Source organism: Rhizophagus irregularis, chromosome 5 (genome assembly GCF_026210795.1).
Source record: "Rhizophagus irregularis chromosome 5, complete sequence".
NCBI classification, from domain to species: Eukaryota; Fungi; Glomeromycota; class Glomeromycetes; order Glomerales; family Glomeraceae; genus Rhizophagus; species Rhizophagus irregularis.
In genome coordinates, this window is record NC_089433.1 from 1,481,539 (window position 1) to 1,500,914 (window position 19,376).

Consider the following 19,376-nt stretch of genomic DNA (forward strand, 5'->3'; position numbering starts at 1 on the left):
AGATAACATGTTAAAATAGAAGATACATGCATATTAAAAATAGCATATTAAAAGATAGTGTATTTAAAATATAGATAGCATATTAGAAAGATAGTTCAAAGATAATATATAAAAAGAACATAAAAGATAGTATATAGATAGCATATATTAGAATAGAAAGAATTATAAAATTTGTATAAATAGAGAGCGGAATTCAAGGTAATTCCACAGTTCTCATCCACAGAACTCAATAAAAATATAAGTTTCATTTAATTATTTGTTAGTAAAGTTTAATGTTAATTAAAAGTAATAGGTTCGCCCTAAACTTTAATTAATGTTTGCTTAATTAATTTTAATTGAATAAAATGAAAATTTTAAGATGAATTAAATATACACCTTTGGAAAGTAATACTTCGTAGCGAGAGCTATCGAAGTTTGAAATTAAAGGTAAAGTGGATAAAAATTGGGGAAAGTTTAGAGAAGTTAAATTTAATTTTATGTCGCTTGATGTTTTATATTACTAACGCTATTTATTTCGTGAACCAAGAATGTTGTTTTATGTTGTTGTTTATTAACTTGTTTATTCGTTTAATTGTTCGTTCGTTTGTTTATTCATTCGTTCGACCATGAGAATACCCGTTCGATGTGGCAACTCTGTAAATTGATGACAGAGGGAATAGGGGGATCTCAACGGTTTAAAAATTTATATACATACGATTCGATCGTAAATAATAAGTTAAAACTATTAATACTTTTAATAATAATAAATAAATGCTTAATAAAGTGTGTTATTATACAGTATATATTTGTATCTGTAATTCACCAGATTTTCTGGATGACAAATGAGAAGAATAAAACTACCACTATATATATAATAATTATTACGTTTCTAATACAGTCAGCTTGCATTATAACAAATTTTGATTTAACGAATTATTGTGATACAGATTTTATTGTTTGGAGCAAAGCAAAGGACTATATGTGTTATATCAAATAGTATTACGTGACGATATTTGGAAATTTCGTGCTATATCAGATTAAATAAATTTGTGATATATTAGATAAACAAGATAAAGGTTTATTTATAATCTTTTTTTGCATTCAAATTTAATTAACAATTTGCGTACACTTTTTAATGTAACACAATTGTAAAATGATCACGTGTTAGCACATATAGAATAGGATCAACATTTATTTATATATGCAAATTGTTTAAATGCCTTTTTTTTTGCTGACTTATGATAGTTTCCGTTTCCTAGTCATATGAATATTTACTATTTAAATGCTGTAATGAAATAAACTGTATAAATTATTTTTTACTTGTAGAAAAAAAAGAATATTCATATTTTTTACCACAGTGTATAAGACTCACGTAAGTACATTTTTTCTACAGTTTTAATATACTCACATACTCTATAAAAAATATACATACAGTTAGTATACTGTATTTTCGTATTTTGTGAATAGTATATTTATAGTATTATTACTGTATAATTACAGTATTTTCACATACTGTATATATTTAGTATTCTGCACACCGTATCATATATACGGTTTGTATACAGTATATTTTTCCAGTTTCACCCGTATATTTTATACTTGTAAATAGTAGAAAACCCGTATATTTTATACTAATAAACAGTATATTGTTTTATATTTTATATTGTGAACAGTATACTTTTCTAGGATAAACCGTATATTTTATACTGATAAACAGTACTTTTTTCCAGTTTAAACTGCATATTTTGTACTGATAAATAGTATATATTATTCAATTAAATCGTATATTTTATATTTGCAAACAGAATTTAAAATGCATTTATAATCAATAAAATTTTTATTAAATAATATTAAATATATAAATATTTTTTATAAATAATATAAATAAAAACTAGTATAAAATAATGAAAATTTCTAAGTTTACATGGGGTGTTTGTACACAGGTCATATAAATATAATTTTTAATAGACTAATTTTTTGTTTTTTAATTTGAAATTGAATGCTACCGACATTATACTCTTTTACGTTTTATTCTTATTATATTACAGATAAATATATGTATTTTCACCTGCTTTGCAAGTTTACTTAAGGCATTAAAGGAGGTTTTGAATGCCGTTTTTAATCTACTAATATGACCTGTGTTTAAACATCCCGTATACAAATAGAAATTGCCTAAAATAATATACTATTTGTAAAAAAAATAATATTAGCAAAATATAAACAAAAAAAAAGAAATTTAATTAGTAATATTATCATTATTTTAAATATAAAAAAGGAATAATAAAAGATTAGTAAAAAAAAAGAAATTTAATTAGTAATATTATCATTATTTTAAATATAAAAAAGAAATAATAAAAAGTTAGTAATATTATTAATATATTAGTTAGATATAAAAAAGTAATAAAACGATAGTAGTAATATTAGTAATATATTAAAAAAATTAAATAAAATACATAAAAGTAAAAAAAAAATATAATTAATATATGTTAACATATAATATTAATATAAAAATAAAAGCATATATAAAAAGGTGTACATATAGTTGTTAATTAATATTGTTAAAATTTACCATTACAATTCCAGAGAGATATTAGTGAAAGTAATTGATATACGTGTATATCACTTTTTGTATAATTAGTAGTTTGGTACAAATATATATATTGTATATTATTAAAATAAGTTTTTTATTTAATTTTTATTATTATATGTTAAAATAGTTTTGGTATTCATTTTTATTGTCTTTTTTTTTCTAAAAAAAAGAAGAGAAAAGAATATTTTTGATAAAATAAACAAAAAATAAACAATAATGTGTTATTAATACATATGATCAGCGATCAGCTGAATTTTAATTGGTTAAATATAGAAATGCGAAAATTAAAAAGCAGAAAAATTTAAATCATACAAATTGTTTTTAAAGTTTAATTAGTAATTTAAGGGTAGGGTCTTTTGATCATATGGTTACACATATGTAACATAATGTCGATCATGGCCAATTGATTCTTTTATCGATTAAAAAAAAGTGTGACAAAGCCAAGCCACTAAAGAAACATATTATTATTGTTTAAATTTTTTATTTCCGTATTTTTAAAGAGTTGTTATACCTGGTTTAATTAGTTTTTTTAGTATATGCTTTATTTTCAAAAAGTTTTACTTATCAAGAGTTCAGTTGCAAGTTGCTCATTATACCTTAAAGTTGCTCATTACTTACGCTAACTCAGTCAGTTTGCGTTATTTTCTTACCAAACTTAAAACCAAACAGTCTGGCTTCTTTATCTACAAATTCACCTATACAATAATATAATGGTAAGATAGATTTTTTGAAAGTTTACTATAAGCTATTCCTTAAATTTATAGTTCTATATTGTTCTATTTTTAGATTTCTAGTAGTTTTCTAATTATTACTTTTTTTCATTATGGATAGATTATACATATTTAAATGATAGTAATTATGAATAAGCATATTGCATTGGAGTTATCAAGGAGCGGGTTATTGTTATTAAAAAGTGATCTATTTATTTTTTGGATAAAGAATCAAAAATCATTTACTGAGAGCGCTTAAATATTAATTTTTATTGTAATATTTTTTTTTTTGTAATTTATCTTACAAAATAAAATAATTATAATCATTATAAACGACAAATTAGTGAAACTGTGAAAATTTCTGTTTAATTGTAAAATAAAATAATGAAGTTTTTTTCAATTTTTTCTTTGATTTTTCTTTCGTGCGAAGTATTTCTTAAAAAATTGTCATGTGAAATTGATTGATTTTATTGGCTATTATTGTTGATCATCACATGAAATACTATTTTTAAAATGTTATACAAGTTGATCATTGAGTTAACTACGGAGTCAACAAAAAGACCCTACCCTTAAAAAATTTGTAAAAATTTTTCTTAATACTGCTTAATTTTTAAATTAAAGCCTTAATACTAAATTAGTTAAATTAGAATTAAGAAAAATTTGAGAGAATTTTCTTTAATACTGCTTAATTTTTAAATTAAAGCCTTAATATTAAATTAGTTAAATTAGAATTTAAGAAAAATTTGCAAGAATTTTCCTTAATACTGCTTAATTTTTAAATTAAAGCCTTAATACTACTAAATTAGTTAAATTAGAATTAACATATAGGCTGATTTATGGAATTAAGTTTTTATATTCAAAAACTAACTTTATTAAGCAAATGCAAATACAAGTTACATGAAAATGATAGATTCATACCAGCTGACATAAATAAAATTGATTTGATTATATTATTTTTTGATTTTTTTTAATAATATCATTAAAATTAAAAAATTTAAATATAATTATCATGACAAAATATTGAATAACTTAACGTGTATATGTGCTAGACAAATGAATTTATATTCATTAGAAAGAGGTAATCAAGAGCTATCTATAAACCAAATATCGCATGAATTGAATCACAAATTGCGTAATAATTACGTTCAATATATTTATTTTTAACTTTTGACTTTGTTCGTTAATATCTTCACATTTAGTAATTCAATTTGAATGATCTTTTTTCTTTCAGGTAATTTAGGTTCTGGGCTTTCATATGAATATAAATATATGTGTTTAGTATGCATGTACACTGAGATATTAACAATTTTGTTAATTGAATAAAACTCTGATACAAAAATTTTTAAAATTATAATTCTTACAAAAGATGATCTTTACAGGTATTATTGAGTTCTTTTTACTTTACTTAATAAGGTTTTATTTGCTATTTCTGTTTTAAATTGAATAAATTAATAAAATCAATTTTAAAAAGTAATTAACAAGTAGAATAAAATCAGTATAGTAAAAAACAAAAAAAAACATCTTAAAAACTCTAAAGCATAACTCACATTTTTATTTTGTATATATTTTTACTAAAAAAAAGAAAGGAACTAAGGTTAAAAATAAATGAAAAAAGATTTTTCTTATTAATATAAATTATTAATATTTGTTTTCTTACTTACTGATTAAAAAAAACCTGCTATATATACCTATAAACTTTTCTAAGTCACTTAACAAAAATCTGATTGAAAAGTAATTGAAAAGTAATTGAAAAAGAAAGTAGTTGCTATTGTTATTTTTGAATAAATGTTAAAAATTTTTTTTTATTTTTTGATAGATTTAGATCATCTGATTATGTAACATATAATTTAAGCTTGTGAAACATAATTTTTGTTAAAATGTGCAAATCTTTATGAAAATCTTAATTTTAGCTAATTTCACAAATTGACAAATATAAGCAGTATTAAGAAAAATTCGCAAGAATTTTCCTTGATACTGCTTAATTTTTAAATTAAAACCTTAATACTACTAAATTAGTTAAATTAGAATTAAGTAGGACCCCGGACATTACATATATAACTCATAACTGATCTGCATGAATTTAAGTACTTTTTGCTTCTGCTAAAATAGACCTAATTTGCCAAAAATCAAATTATTACATTTCAAATCTATACTAATTTGCTAAAACTCAAAATATGAGTTAATAATCGTTTTTTTTATTATCAATAAAAAAATAAATGATTAATATAAATTAAACTGCCAATTTTTATAATTAAAATATGTAGATTATAGATAAAATAATAATTAATAAAAATAATAAATCAAATAAATAATTATTAAAAAATAAAATGTTGCGAAACTAAACGGACAGTTTTTGGCACGCATTATACTTAATTTTAGCCAGAATTATACTTAATTTTAGCTAAAATATAACCCGGACCCCGAAACTAATATTTTTAAAAATATTATTTATAAAGTTAAAAAAAAAGGATAAGTTAAATTTAAAAAAAAGTACCAATTTGCTCAAATATAAAATATGACTTTGTAAAATCAATACAATTTGCTAAAACTCATAATTATGACTATTAATTAATTTTCAATCAATTTGCTCTATCTAAAATTATGAGTTTAACCTAATTTTGATTGAATTTGCTAAAACTCAAATGTGAGTTATATATGTGATGTCCGGGGTCCTAATTAAGTAGTATTAAGAAAAATTTGCAAGAATTTTTCTTGATACTGCTTAATTTTTAAATTAAAACCTTAATACTAAATTAGTTAAATTAAAATTAAAATCTTAATACTAATTTATAAAAATGATTTATAATTGAGTTTTGAATTTAGTATTATCAATCAGACTTTGAACTTAAAAATTAAACAGTATTAACAAAAATTCTTGCGAATTTTTTAATAATTGTGATTTTACATCAGTAAGTTTTTGGGTAGTACATATTAGTGGTTACTAGTATTGTTTGATGCTTTAAAGTGTAGAAAAACTTACCCTATCACACGTCAAATAAATAAAAATTGGCAAAAAAATCAGATAGCCAATTTTTGGCTATATTTGTTTAATTTGTAGCTTTTTGTAGCTGATTTTTTAGCACGAATTGACAAAAATTAGATATACCAATTTTTAAATTGCATATTCAAATCGGACTGCTGATTTTAGCTATATTTGTCTGATTTGTGACTTTTTACAGCTGTATTACCAATTCTTAACTACATTTTTCAGTTTTTTTACTATACAAAAAAATTGTATATACATTATAAAATATATATTTTTATAAAAAATTATATTGTAATATTGAATTAAATTTTAAAAAATATTTTATTAAGTAATATTAAATAAAAAACTAATCTTAAATAATTAAATTTTAAACAAAATACATTTAAAAATATAAATTTACTTGTAATTCAATGTAATACGCACAATTATAAAAAATTAATAACTCCACAAATATTAACTGTACTTTCATTAAAATAAATATTCAAGTAGATTCTAAGCTGCTGAACAATTTTCAATTAATAAAAGAAGTCAATTTACTTTGGCTAAAATGCTCAAAATACGCTCTGAAGTGACAAAACAGAAAAAAATAAAATTCGTAAATGAGTACCGTTGTGAAAATTATGAATAACTCATCAAGTATTAACTGTACTTTTATGAAAATTAATATTCAAGTAAAATTTGACATGCTAAACAACTTTCAATTAATATAAGAAGTTGTTTTACTTTGGATAAAGTGCTCAAAATACGCTCTGAAGTGACAAAACAAAAAAAAATAAAATTCATAAATGAGTACTGTTGTGAAAATTGTGAATAACTCATCATGTATTAGCTGTACCTTCATGAAAATTAATATTTTTAAGTAGATTTTAACCTGCTGAACAACTTACAATTAATATAAGAAGTTGATTTACTTTAGCTAAAGATCTCAAAATACGCTCTGAAGGTAAAAAAATTTGTAACTTAATACTACTGTATTATATAAAAAATGTAAATAATTCCAAAAATATTAAGTGTACTTTTATGAAGATTAATATCTTAACAGTTTTAAACTTACTGAACTACTTTTAATTAAAAGAATAAGATTTACTTTAGCCAAAATGCTCAAACCATACTTTGAAATATGTGTAAAAAAAATATAATATTTGTTTATATTTTAAATTATGAGTTATTTAATTTAAATGTGTTTATATTTAAGAAGAACCCCGGATATCTCCAAAACAGGTCATAAGTCACACTTTCGGCAGATTGGCCCATTTTTCGGGCTTTAAAAATCGTTTTTTGTAAATATCTCGGCATCCAGTGGTCCAATTTTGATGAACTATTTTTTAAATTGTAGAGCTAAATGAGGGCTACAAAATAAAAAAAAGTTCATTAAAATTGAATTACTGGATGCTGAGATATTTACAAAAAACAATTTTTTGAGTTTCAGCAAAAAGGGGTGTTTTTGGCCAAAAGTCCATTATGACCTTTATATTAGATATCCGGGGTCCTATTTAAGAAAAAAAATATTTTAATTCTATTTTATAAAGTATTTAAAAAATATTTTAGTAAAGTTTTTTATAAAAAAATAATTATAACTGAAATAAAAAAAAAATCTAAGTTAATAAATAAATATTAAACCGTAATACATAATCACATGTTATATATTAAAACTAGGAAACGGGAACCGTTGTAAGTCCGGAGCGAGGTATAATAAATAAAGATGTAGCGATATTCTACTAATTAGCAGCATAACGCCTTGGAATTCCTGGACAGAGAAACTCACGTGATTGAAAATTTACACGTTATTTCCATAGATCATCATAGTGCGTAGACATATATAGTCCTTCGCTTCGCTCCGGACAATCAGAAATTTTATATTAAAATTAAAAATCCTATTACAAATAGCCAAAAATTGGCAATTTCATGTTAAAAATCAGAAATATTATATTAAAATTGCCAAAAAATCAGACAGCCATATTAAAAAGAGCAAAAATCTGATTTTTATTTATTTGACCTGTGTATATCTGTAGAAAATATGTTATAAACGTATGAATTTTAATATACTGTAGAATAATACGTATACCGTATCCTTCATTTACAATATTTTTGTGAACTATATACAAAATACTGATATACAGTAGAAATGGTATACGTTATAGACATATAAATTTAATATACCGTATCATACAGTATGTTTACTATATATTTTATTATATTTTTTACTAAATACATATTGTGAACAGTATATATTATACTAATATGCCTTATGTAAAAATGCGAATTGTATCAAAAATATATATATACAGTGTAAAATCTATATACATATTTTTTATAGAGATAAGTATATTTTTTTCCACAGGTTTTTTTCCACAAGTTTAATATACTTACGTAAGTACATTTTTTCCACAGTTTTAATATACTCATGTAAGTACATTTTTTTCCACAGTTTTACCATAGTATATACCCTACATAAGTAGATTTTTTTTATTAATAATTAGAAACTTTAATTTCTTTTCCCATTTAATAATATACTAATTAGAAATAATTTTTTTTTTTATAAATATTCTAAGGGAGCTTACACATATTATGTAATTATTATAGGGGGGGAGGGGGGTAGTTAAAATTTTACGTTACACTTATTTAAATCATATGATTTATAAATATTATAATTTGATGGTTATAAAATCTAACAGGGGGGGGGGGTAAGGTTTATAATAAAATGAATATTACGTGATATGTGTAACTCCCCTAAAACAAAATAAAAATTATTTAAATAAAAATCTCAATGTTTACCAAAAATAATAACAATAATACAGGAGAATTACCAAAATTTAAAATTAAACGAGTCAACAATAATGAAAATAACAATACTCTTCAAAAATTTTATAAAAAAAACAAAAGCAGTGCAGTTGTTGGATTACCAAAATTTAAAATTTCCAAAGATTTTGAAAGAAGTATAAAAAAATTGGATTTAGTACCACAATCAGAAGCTGAATTTCTAGTAAATCTTCTAGAAGCACTACAACCAGAAACATTAATTATGAAATTACTTCCATATTAGAAATAAGGTCTTGAGTGGATGTTATCAAATGAACATCCTAAAGAGCCAACTATTAATAAAGAAATTTAATTCTGAATTCAAAAGGAGGATCAATCAAAAAAACACACTACTATAATACAGTAGCAAGATTTGCAATAATAACACACCTTAATCTTAACAGAGGTGAAATACTCACTAATGATATGGGTCTTGGCAAAACGATACAAATGATTGCTTTGATAACTTCCAAATCTGCAATCAATTTAGATTTCACATATTCTAAAACTACTCTAATTGTTACTCCTTTAAGTGTGCTTAAAAATTGGATTGACCAAATCAACATACATGTTAAGAAAGGGTCTCTTTCTTATTACGTTTTTCATGGTATTGATCGAAATAATGATCCAGAATTCTTTAAAGATCACGATATAATAATTACTACATATGCTATTTTTGCACAATCAGATATTAAAGAAAGGAGTGGATTACTCGCTATTAAATGGCTTCAAGTTATCTTAGATGAAGGACATATTATTTGTACAAAATCATTAAAACAAAGTATTGCTGCATGTAATTTGAATGCTGAGAGAAGATAGATTCTCACAGAAACCCCAATTATAAACGAGTTAAATGATATGTATTTTTTAATTAAATTTTTAAGATTCACCCCATTTGATAATTTTGAAACATGGAATACTATATTTAACAACAAACAATGAAATTTAAAAACAATAATAACAGTCATCTTAATGATTTAAGAAACTTATAAAAACCGTTTGTCTTCGTAAAATAAAGGACATGAAATTCAATGGACATCCTATAGTATGTCTTCTTCCCATTAATTTCTATACTCATAAAATTAAGTTTAAGATGAACGAGAAAAAGATTTATGATAAAATGAAAAGTGATACAAAAGAACAATTTAAAAGTTGGAAAGAATCAAGAAATGGCGATTTAAAAAATAATTATGTAACATTTCTTGAAATGCTTTTTAGACTAAAACAAATTTGTAATTACACACAACTTCTTTGTAAGAGACAAATAAATCAAATAAATGGAATTGATAACAAAAAAGAAATTAGAAATTTAAATAATTTTAAGATAAGTTCTAAAATTGAAGCTTTAGTGGAATTTTTAAATTAAAATAATAATGATAATAAATCAGTAGTCTTCAGCCAATAGACATCTTTTCTTGATTTGATTGAAATTGCTTTTAAAGATGCAAATGTCAAATTTGTTCGATTTAATGGCAAGATATTACGTAATCAGTGAGAGGAGGCAGTAAATAATTTTAACAATAATTCAGAAATAAAGATTCTTTTAATTAGTTTGAAATGTGGGTCTTTGGGATTGAATCTTACTGCAGCTAATCAATGTTTTCTTATAGATCCTTGGTAAAATCCAAGTATTAAGAATCAAGCTATAGATCAAATTTATAGAATTGGTCAAGCTTGACCAGTTTCTGTCTTTAGAATTTTTATTGAAAATACAATTGAAAATCGCATGTTTGAATTTTAAAAGAAAAAACGTGATTTGATATTTCAAGTTTTTGAAGAGCAGCAATCTAATGAGAGTTCGAATATTGATAAAGCTCAGTTGAAGAAAGATTTGCAAGTTTTATTAGGTGAAAGTTAAATTTTTAGTATATAGGATTGGGCACTAAACTAAAAAAAATTGAAATTTATGTGGCATCGGCAGAATCAAATTCTGCTATATTTTTTTTAAATACTTAATAATTTCTTAATTAAAATATTTGATTGAAATTAATCCATTTTTTTAAAAAAACCAAATTAATAAAATTTATTAAAAAAATCAAATATTTATTTACAATTAATTAATTATATTAATGCAAAAAGCAGTCTATTCGATGATATGTATAATATATAAGAAAAAATAAATATTGCACACATCGAATATTTGATGTATAAGATAAATCTTTAATATTTATCAGGGTCTGACAGGTATATTAGTGACTATTAGAAGGGATATCAGAAGTTTGAAATTTATATTTTTGGAAGTATACGTTTATGGAAAAAATCAAGTATATAATATGTTACCAGGTTGGAAAACTATCTAATATGTATCATTGTATCCAATATGTGGAGTATTATAAAATATGAATCGTATACATATTAGGTACTGATAAATCTCTTTTTGACCAGTGTTAGTAACTGTTCGTAATATTAAAAAATATATATATATAAAAAATAAACCAAAATTCATACTTACAAATCTTGATTCTTCTTTTCCTGAAGGTCAGAAGCACACTCCACCCAATCCTAAAAAAAAGAAAAAAACGGTTATTAATAACCGTTCATAATATTTTTTTAAAAAAAATAAAAAAACGGTTATTAATAACCGTTCATAATATTTTTTTAAAAAAAATAAAAAAAAATCTAAGATTCTTATGAATCTTTGGTATTTTCCCATTTTTTAGAACACAGAAGCCTTACTGAACTTATAAAAAATAAAAGAAAAAGAATAGTTAATAACTGTTTATAATATTAAAAAATAAACAAAAAAAATAACCAAGTTTCGAATTTACAAAACTTAGTTTTTTCTATTCTTCGGAAGTCGTCTGAGAGCTGAACCTAAAAAAAAGTAAAAAAGAACGGTTAATATTAACCATTTATATTTTATTAAAAAAAGACAAAAAAAAAATTCAAAGAATTCATATTTACGAATCTTTGGGTTTCTATACTTCAAAAACCCACCTGAATGCCAAACCTAAAAAAAAATAAATAAAAAAAATGGTTAATATTAACTGTTCATATTTTATTAAAAAAAAATAAAAAAAAACCAAAGAATTTATACTTACGAATCTTTAGGGTTTTTATACTTCAGAAGCTCACCTGAGTGCTAAACCTAAAAAAAAAGTAAAAAAGAACAGTTAATATTAACCGTTCATATTTTATTAAAAAAAAAAAACTAAAAAATTTGTGCTTACGAATCTTTGGGATTTCTATACTTTAGAAGCCCACTTGAGTGCTGAAACTAAAAAAAAAAAGTAAAAAAGAATGGTTAATATTAACCGTTCATATTAAAAAAAAAGGGATAAAAGAAAGTAAAAGGGGAAAGGAGAAGGAAGGGAAAAGGGAAGGAAGGGAAAGGAGAACAAAAAAAAGGAAAGGGAAAGAAGAGAAACAGAAACGAAGGGAAAATGGAACGAAGGAAGGGAAAGGGGAGGAAAAGGAAGAAATTAAAAAAGTTTAAAAAAGGATGCATAAGATAATCCTTTTATTTTTAAACTTTTAATACACGTAGCCAGTGTTGTACATGGGACATGTCCCGCCAAAATTTTAATATCCCGTCCATGTCCCGTCCATGTCCCGTCCAAAAATTGTCCAAGTTTACAATTTGTCTTATCAAGACAGCACCTAATGGGCTATAATTTATAATTAAGATCACGTGATTTTAATGTCCCAATGTCCCGAACATTGCTAAAATCCTTGGACGTGTCCTGAACTGTCCCGTCCCGTCCCGTCCATGGACATGTCCCGTCCCTATGACAACACTGCACGTAGCGCATAACATATAATAATCGTAACATTTAATTAACATAATTCAACAAGGTTGAATATATATCTAATCATAGATTATTACTAATTGAGATTGAATTTTTTTAATTTTAGTCGAATATAGGCCAAATTGTATTAAGACTGAATATTCCTTTTTTGACTAATGTTTTCAAATTGTTATTTTTCTTTATTTTTCTTAGAATATGAATATTTTATCCTTTTAGAATCTTTACTGATCAATAACATTATATCTTAACAAGTTGTAATATATTTTCACTTTTTGCATTAACACGTTATTCTTTTATTTTTTTTTAATCTTCTTAATTTATGAATTATAATCTAAAGTAGCTTTCTATTTAGTAATCTTTAATTTGTTTTTCTTAGAAAATGAATATTCTATTACTTTTTTTAGAGTTTTTTTTGGTTAATAATACTATACTTTGATAAACTGTGATGCATTCTTCTTCATTATATTCTTTTATAAGTTATACTAATATATTCTTAAATATTTTACTTAATTATAAACTATTTTGAAAATATTTTCTTCCATTTTTTTCTTTTCATTTTCTTTCAGCTTTAATTTCTTCAATTTTTAATTTAGTAATAACTGGTAATATTTGAAATTATAAGATGCCAATTGCCTTCTACTGGTTTTCCACTATTCAAACTTATCAGTTTTAGACTGTATTTATCAGTTAAACATGTTTTTTATATGTTATTTTTTTTAAGGGTGTGTTCGTTAAATTTATCATGAAAATTTTTTTTACTAATTGTAGCTGTATAATATTAATCAAAATTACAATATAAAATTAAGCCCAATTTTGATAGTTAGCCAATATGAATAAATGTATTTGTAACAGCCTGTTATATATATTTTTATATGCAAAATTTAATTTGAAAAACTTTTATTTAATGTATTTAAGACAGTTTTATAAACAAAATTTTAAGTTATAAGCAGTTTCTTGAAATTTTTTAAAAAAATTAGTTACACAATTGATTTTTTGTTTTTATTTACATTATGCTAATCTTAAATTTTAATTGGATAAAATTAGGGATTATTACAAATAAGACATATAATAGGCTATTAGCCTATTGCAATTAGATTTATTCTTAAAAAATTGTTTTTTAATATTTTTTCCTAATATTCTATTATACGGAATTGATTATAATAAATTTCATAAGTAAATTTTGAAACTATTATAAGGAATTGGTTATAATGAATCCCATAGGTAAGTTTCAAAAAATAAAATTTTAAAACTTTTAAAAAAACATTTTTTTCCTAATATTCTATTATATCAGTTATAATGAATCCTATAGGTAAGTTTTGAAAAATAAATTTTCAAAACTATTAAAAAAATGTTTTTAACATTTTTTTTCTAATATTCTATTATAGGGAATTGGTTTTAAAGTTAAATACCAAATTTTATAAACAAGTTTCAGAAATTTTTTTCAAAACTTATAAAAAAATGTTAATAAAAAATATTTTTTTTATTATTTTATTATAGGGAATCAACTCTGATGTATATACTGGAATTCTATAAGTAAGTTTTAACTTTCAAAACTTTTTTTTAAAAAAATTCATTTAATATTTTTTTATTTCTTTTATAGGGAATTGGCTCCAACTTGGATACCAGATCCCAGATAAAGTTTTGAAAGTATAAGAAAAATATAATAGTATTAGTAGTACAGTGAAACCTTTCTGAATGCACCTCCCTTAGGACCATAGTAAAAAAATAGTAGAATGTACACTTAGAGAGGGTGTGCATTTATGCACTTATAGAGGGTGTACTTATAGAAGTGTTACTATATTTCTGATTTTGTATTTTTAATAATTAATAATAAATTTAAACTATTAAATGAAATTATTGTAATTTGTAAAATATCAAATAATTTTAAATAAAAATGTATACAATTGGAAGATTTCTTATTGTTATAAATTTATTAAAAAGTTATCAAATAGTAAATACAGTCAAACTTCGATGTACCGATACTCTATATACCGATAATTGCTTTTACTGATAAATTTTTGTTATCCCGTTTCATCACTAATAAAAAAACCTCATTATGCCGATATTATATATAATTTCACGATGTAACGTATACCGATACAACCTCCTGATCCCTTTATAGTAATGTATATTAAGATGTACTGATAATTTTAGTTACACTAGTGTTAATTCCAGCCGGCACTACACTAGTCAAAAACCAGGCAAACATGGCATAGTAGCCTTTATCTTTATTAAATTTATTCGAACTTTACAATTTACAAAAATAAAAAGAAAAATATAAAAATAAAACTAACTAAAAACAAAGCTATATAGTCTCCTAAGAAAAAATAAAGTAAAAAATTAATCTAAAAAAAGAAAAATCGCAATACACTAAATTTCCCCAGATCTTCCCCCTTGATATATTTCAAACAAAGTAGAAGCAACTATGCTAACAAAATAACGAATAGCGCGCCCACTATAAAAATCGACACTCCATCCTGCAAAAGCTGTTATTAAGTAGCACCGTTAGACGACCCATAAAACCCGAAAAGTGATTAAACTAAGGCAAACCATATTTTATCGAGTTCTTCAACCAATCGGTTCCGGAGTCACGTGAATCGTGTAGGGTCGGAGGTGGTAAAGATGAGTAAGGTATGTACGTTGACAAAGGCAAATTAGAAGGCATCGGAGTAGTTTTCATCTTGTAAGTAATATTCATCGCGTTTTTCCATCTACTTTTATCATAAGAACGCGGATTCCAAATTCGTCGTCTGAATTTTTGAACAAAATTATTGTGAATAGCAGCGATAACCTTAATCGCAGAGTTCCTTGGGATGGATAAATCGACAAATAAGTCAATAAAGAGTTTAGGCAAACAACCACGGACAAGGGCATAGGAGGACCAATTAGTAGAAGAAAAGGACCAGCATGAAAGAGAGGTAAGTTTAGCGATAAGTGGAGTAGGGTCAATATCAGGCCATGTTTCCAGCTTCCAGAAGTTTAGAAAGCAAATGATTTTGATAAGATTGAAGAATCTGTTGCATAGGGACACGACGATTTTTGCACATAAAAAGGTGCATCAGGTCTTCCATGCGGTCGATACAAGAACGGCAAGTTAATTCGTCCAGTATAAATCTGGTCGAGTCCGTTTCAGCTTTTCCAAAGTAGGCAAATCATCCAAGAAAAGTTTGAATTTAAAGGTTAAGTGTGCTTGATACGTAATAGGTAAAAGATGCGTCATGAGAGGGAACTTGAAATTTAGAGTAAACCAAGTAAGTTCCCAGTCAATAATATAATCTATATTAGATGTCAATAAAGAAGTGAAGTGAAAACGCGTTAAATTTAACAAATCACGCATTAACTGCGTTTGATAATATAGTTTGAGAAGGTGTCGTGGATTAGATTCACAAACAACATCGTTATCATAGACTAAGACAAAATCATGAGCAGAGGCCAGGTCCATTCCGGAGATCAAAATACTAGATGACGCGGTATGGGCAGTATTGGCCAAGGAATCAGCAAAATCGTTTAAATAATTGCAGGAGTGAGCTTTAACTTTAACAGGAAAAACTGTCAGATTTTTGGAAAGGATGGTTCGCTCAATAATCGCCCAAAGTTCAAAATTTGTAGTTTTGTAGTACAGACGACTGTTTGAATAGACAAAAGAAGAACAACTTCGAAGGTCATCAATGGCAGTTTGTGAGTCAGTATAAATAGTAACTTCTGAGTCGCGCGAAGAAATAGTTAAAACTGCATATATAGCAGCAGCCTCAGCTTGAGAAGAAGAGGGATTATCTCGTATAAGGCCGTGAGCATAAGTGGCGATGGAGTTAGGAAAACCTGCATCAGGGACTATTTGCATCCAAGACCAGCCCATAGAAACATCCGGAGTGCCTAAATTAATAAGAGACCCATCAGTGAAAAAGGTATAGCGCGAATCCGAGGAAACGACTAACGGGGAATTTGCAAAGACAGCAGCAGCCGAGGATTCAATTGTAACAGGAGTAGTAGAGACTATAGCGATATTTGCAGAAGAAGAATCGGAATCAAAATCCAATCTACTATAATAAAGACGGACACCATCTTCTATATCAGCCCAGGTAAAAGGTGAAGCCACTTCAGAAGTAGTACGTCTAATTCGTTCATTGGTAGTGGGCAAAATAAGCGAATGTTGTAGAGAGACCGTAGGCGTACAAAGGGTTAAATCAGCATTCCGTTTTTTGGAAGGAGGCAAAGGAGTATGAGCAGCGCAACCAGGGCAAGGAGAGAGTCTAATAAGATCACCAGGCGAAGATTCACAATCAGGGGAAATCCAGTGAACAATAGAACAAGTACCACGACTTGTTTGGACCAAGAGTTGTTTGCCAAAGATGGGAGAACCATAATCGTCCAACGTGACAATCCAATTTTTTGTAGTAGGAGGAGAGGATGAACAGGGAGCCAATTCATAAGATGAAGAGACAATCTTGGGCGTAATAATGAAATGATCCAGCAGACGATTGTTGGAATCAGAAATAGTGGTAACTTGTTGAATATCTTTGTACCAATAAGGGATACGGCCAGGGCCACGTCGTCCAACCAAATTGTCATAATATGCCTTCCAAGAAATTAAATGAGTTCCTTGAGGAGTAACAAGCTGAGATAAATAAAACAGTTGTCATTTCCGCAAAATGGGGAAATAAGCTTTAAAGGCTTTAGGCGTCATGCATTCGAATAAAGGAACACATCCATCTGGCAGAGATAAATTCGGAAGCTTCGAAAGTTGAGTATGAAGCAAACGAAAGGGAGTAGAAGTTAGAAGAGCAATAGTGCATGCGATATAATCTTTCTTAAAAGAAAATAAAGAAGACCATATAGACCAGTCCTTAATTAATAAAGAAGAAATAGGAATCAAAAAATTATATTGAATTAAACACAATCTGTAAATAAAAAGAGATTGAATAATAGAAGAAGAAGAATTAGCCATTAAAAATAAATTAGTAATATGACATTGTCGTTGATGAGCGAACAAATTAATCAAGCCCAAAGCTTGGGACAAAAATAGAATGGGGTTGGGTAAAGAACGAGAAAAGTTCGCTTTGTGCTTTACAACAGATCGTATACTTCTCGTTATTAGGTGGCATTCAGGTTCAGACAAGTGGGTAACTTGCATCCGATATTCAAGTTTTGGTACAAGAACAGCATTATATAAATACATGACTTGTTTAGAAGAGAGCTTTGCGGGTCGGATGGTCGCAGCAAAGGAGCAGCATTCACGTTTGAGTTGCTTCTTGACAAAATCACGGGAGCTCTTAATGTTAAACCAAACACCTAAAAAACGAAAAGAAGTTGTCATGGAAATTGGGGTAATAGTAATGGAAGGAACACTATTTAAAGAGGATAAATCCAAATTAAAAGTGATAGGGGATAAAGTGGAATTCGGAGTCAAAGGCAACGAATTAGTGATTAACACATATTTGTTATGATTGGCAGAAGTGTTATTGATCTGATAAAATTCTTCAGTAATGGATAACATAAATTCCATGCCAGCTTTTGACGAGGAAATAAGAGTAGAGTCATCCATAAATACTAAATTATTAATCTTCAAATCAAGAGAAGGACTTGAAGAATCAATTAAAGACGGTGTAGAAAGAACATAAGGGTCCATCATCTCATTCTTCAGAATAGTAAGTAAGGGATCAATATAAATGACCCATAAAAGAGGAGAAATAACTTCGCCTTGGTCAATACCAATGCGAACCCTATAGGCAGGCGTAGATCCATGAGCAGTGAAAATGCGATTAGTGCGTTTCATAAAAAGTGAAAGGATAAACTTAACAGCAGAGGCTGGAAGACGTATACGTTCTAAGGCGAAACGTAACATCGTTAGATCCACTGAATCAAAAGCTTTAGAAATATCTTGGGAAAGAATCCAAAGTGGGTTTTTGTTGATATCAGCATCATGGATAATAGATTCTAAAGTAATAATAGGGTCGCAGCAAGAACCTCCAGGAAGACCAGCGAAGTTACCACCTTTAAGGACATCATGTGAAGCCATAATGGTAGAAAGGCGATTATAAAAAAGTTTGACAAGAGATTTCCTAATCATTTCAAGTAGGGTAATAGGGCGAGTATTTTTTAATTGACACTTCCATTCGTGAGGTTTGGGGATGGGAAAAACCATTGCTTGTAACCATAAGTCAGGAATATCAGCTTTGGAAAGGCATGCTTGAATTAAAATGAGGAGTAAAGCCGAGGTACAAGATCCGAGATGTTTGAGCATTTCATAGGTAATCATGGAAGGACCAGAGGCTTTACCGTTAGGAGTGGAAGAAACGGTGGATAACCATTCATCAAGGGTAGGGGGATTCATTAAAGAATCATAGATGGAGGAAGACACATCATCCATAGGTTGATAGGCAGAAGACCATCTATCAGGTAGTGTATCAATAGATACAGGAGGAGTGGACTTTATAGGTACAAAATTTTGGAAATGGTTAATAACAGCATCATCTATGTCCTTAGGATCAGTTAACAACTGAGGTTGAGTAGGATGGTCGATGAAGACACGGTCCAAAGTGATACGGCGACGGGTGCGAGAAAGC

At 26.4% G+C, this 19,376-nt stretch overlaps 3 protein-coding genes across 3 annotated transcripts; all 3 read left to right on the forward strand.

The window, feature by feature from the left end:
• Nucleotides 1-9,032: 9,032 nt before the first annotated feature.
• OCT59_024861 (uncharacterized protein) lies at nt 9,033-9,308 on the forward strand (the record flags this gene model as incomplete). The annotated part of the gene is made up of 1 exon (XM_066134510.1): nt 9,033-9,308. The coding sequence occupies one exon, from the start codon at nt 9,033-9,035 to the stop codon at nt 9,306-9,308; it is 276 nt and encodes a 91-aa protein (XP_065991715.1).
• Nucleotides 9,309-9,490: 182 nt separating this feature from the next.
• Nucleotides 9,491-9,883, forward strand: OCT59_024862 (uncharacterized protein; the record flags this gene model as incomplete). Its single annotated transcript, XM_025325076.2, has 1 exon — nt 9,491-9,883. One exon carries the CDS (start codon nt 9,491-9,493, stop codon nt 9,881-9,883), a length of 393 nt encoding a protein of 130 aa, XP_025183023.2.
• A 274-nt stretch (nt 9,884-10,157) lies between these two features.
• OCT59_024863 (uncharacterized protein) lies at nt 10,158-10,430 on the forward strand (the record flags this gene model as incomplete). The annotated part of the gene is made up of 1 exon (XM_066134525.1): nt 10,158-10,430. One exon carries the CDS (start codon nt 10,158-10,160, stop codon nt 10,428-10,430), a length of 273 nt encoding a protein of 90 aa, XP_065991716.1.
• Between the last annotated feature and the right edge of the window lie 8,946 nt (nt 10,431-19,376).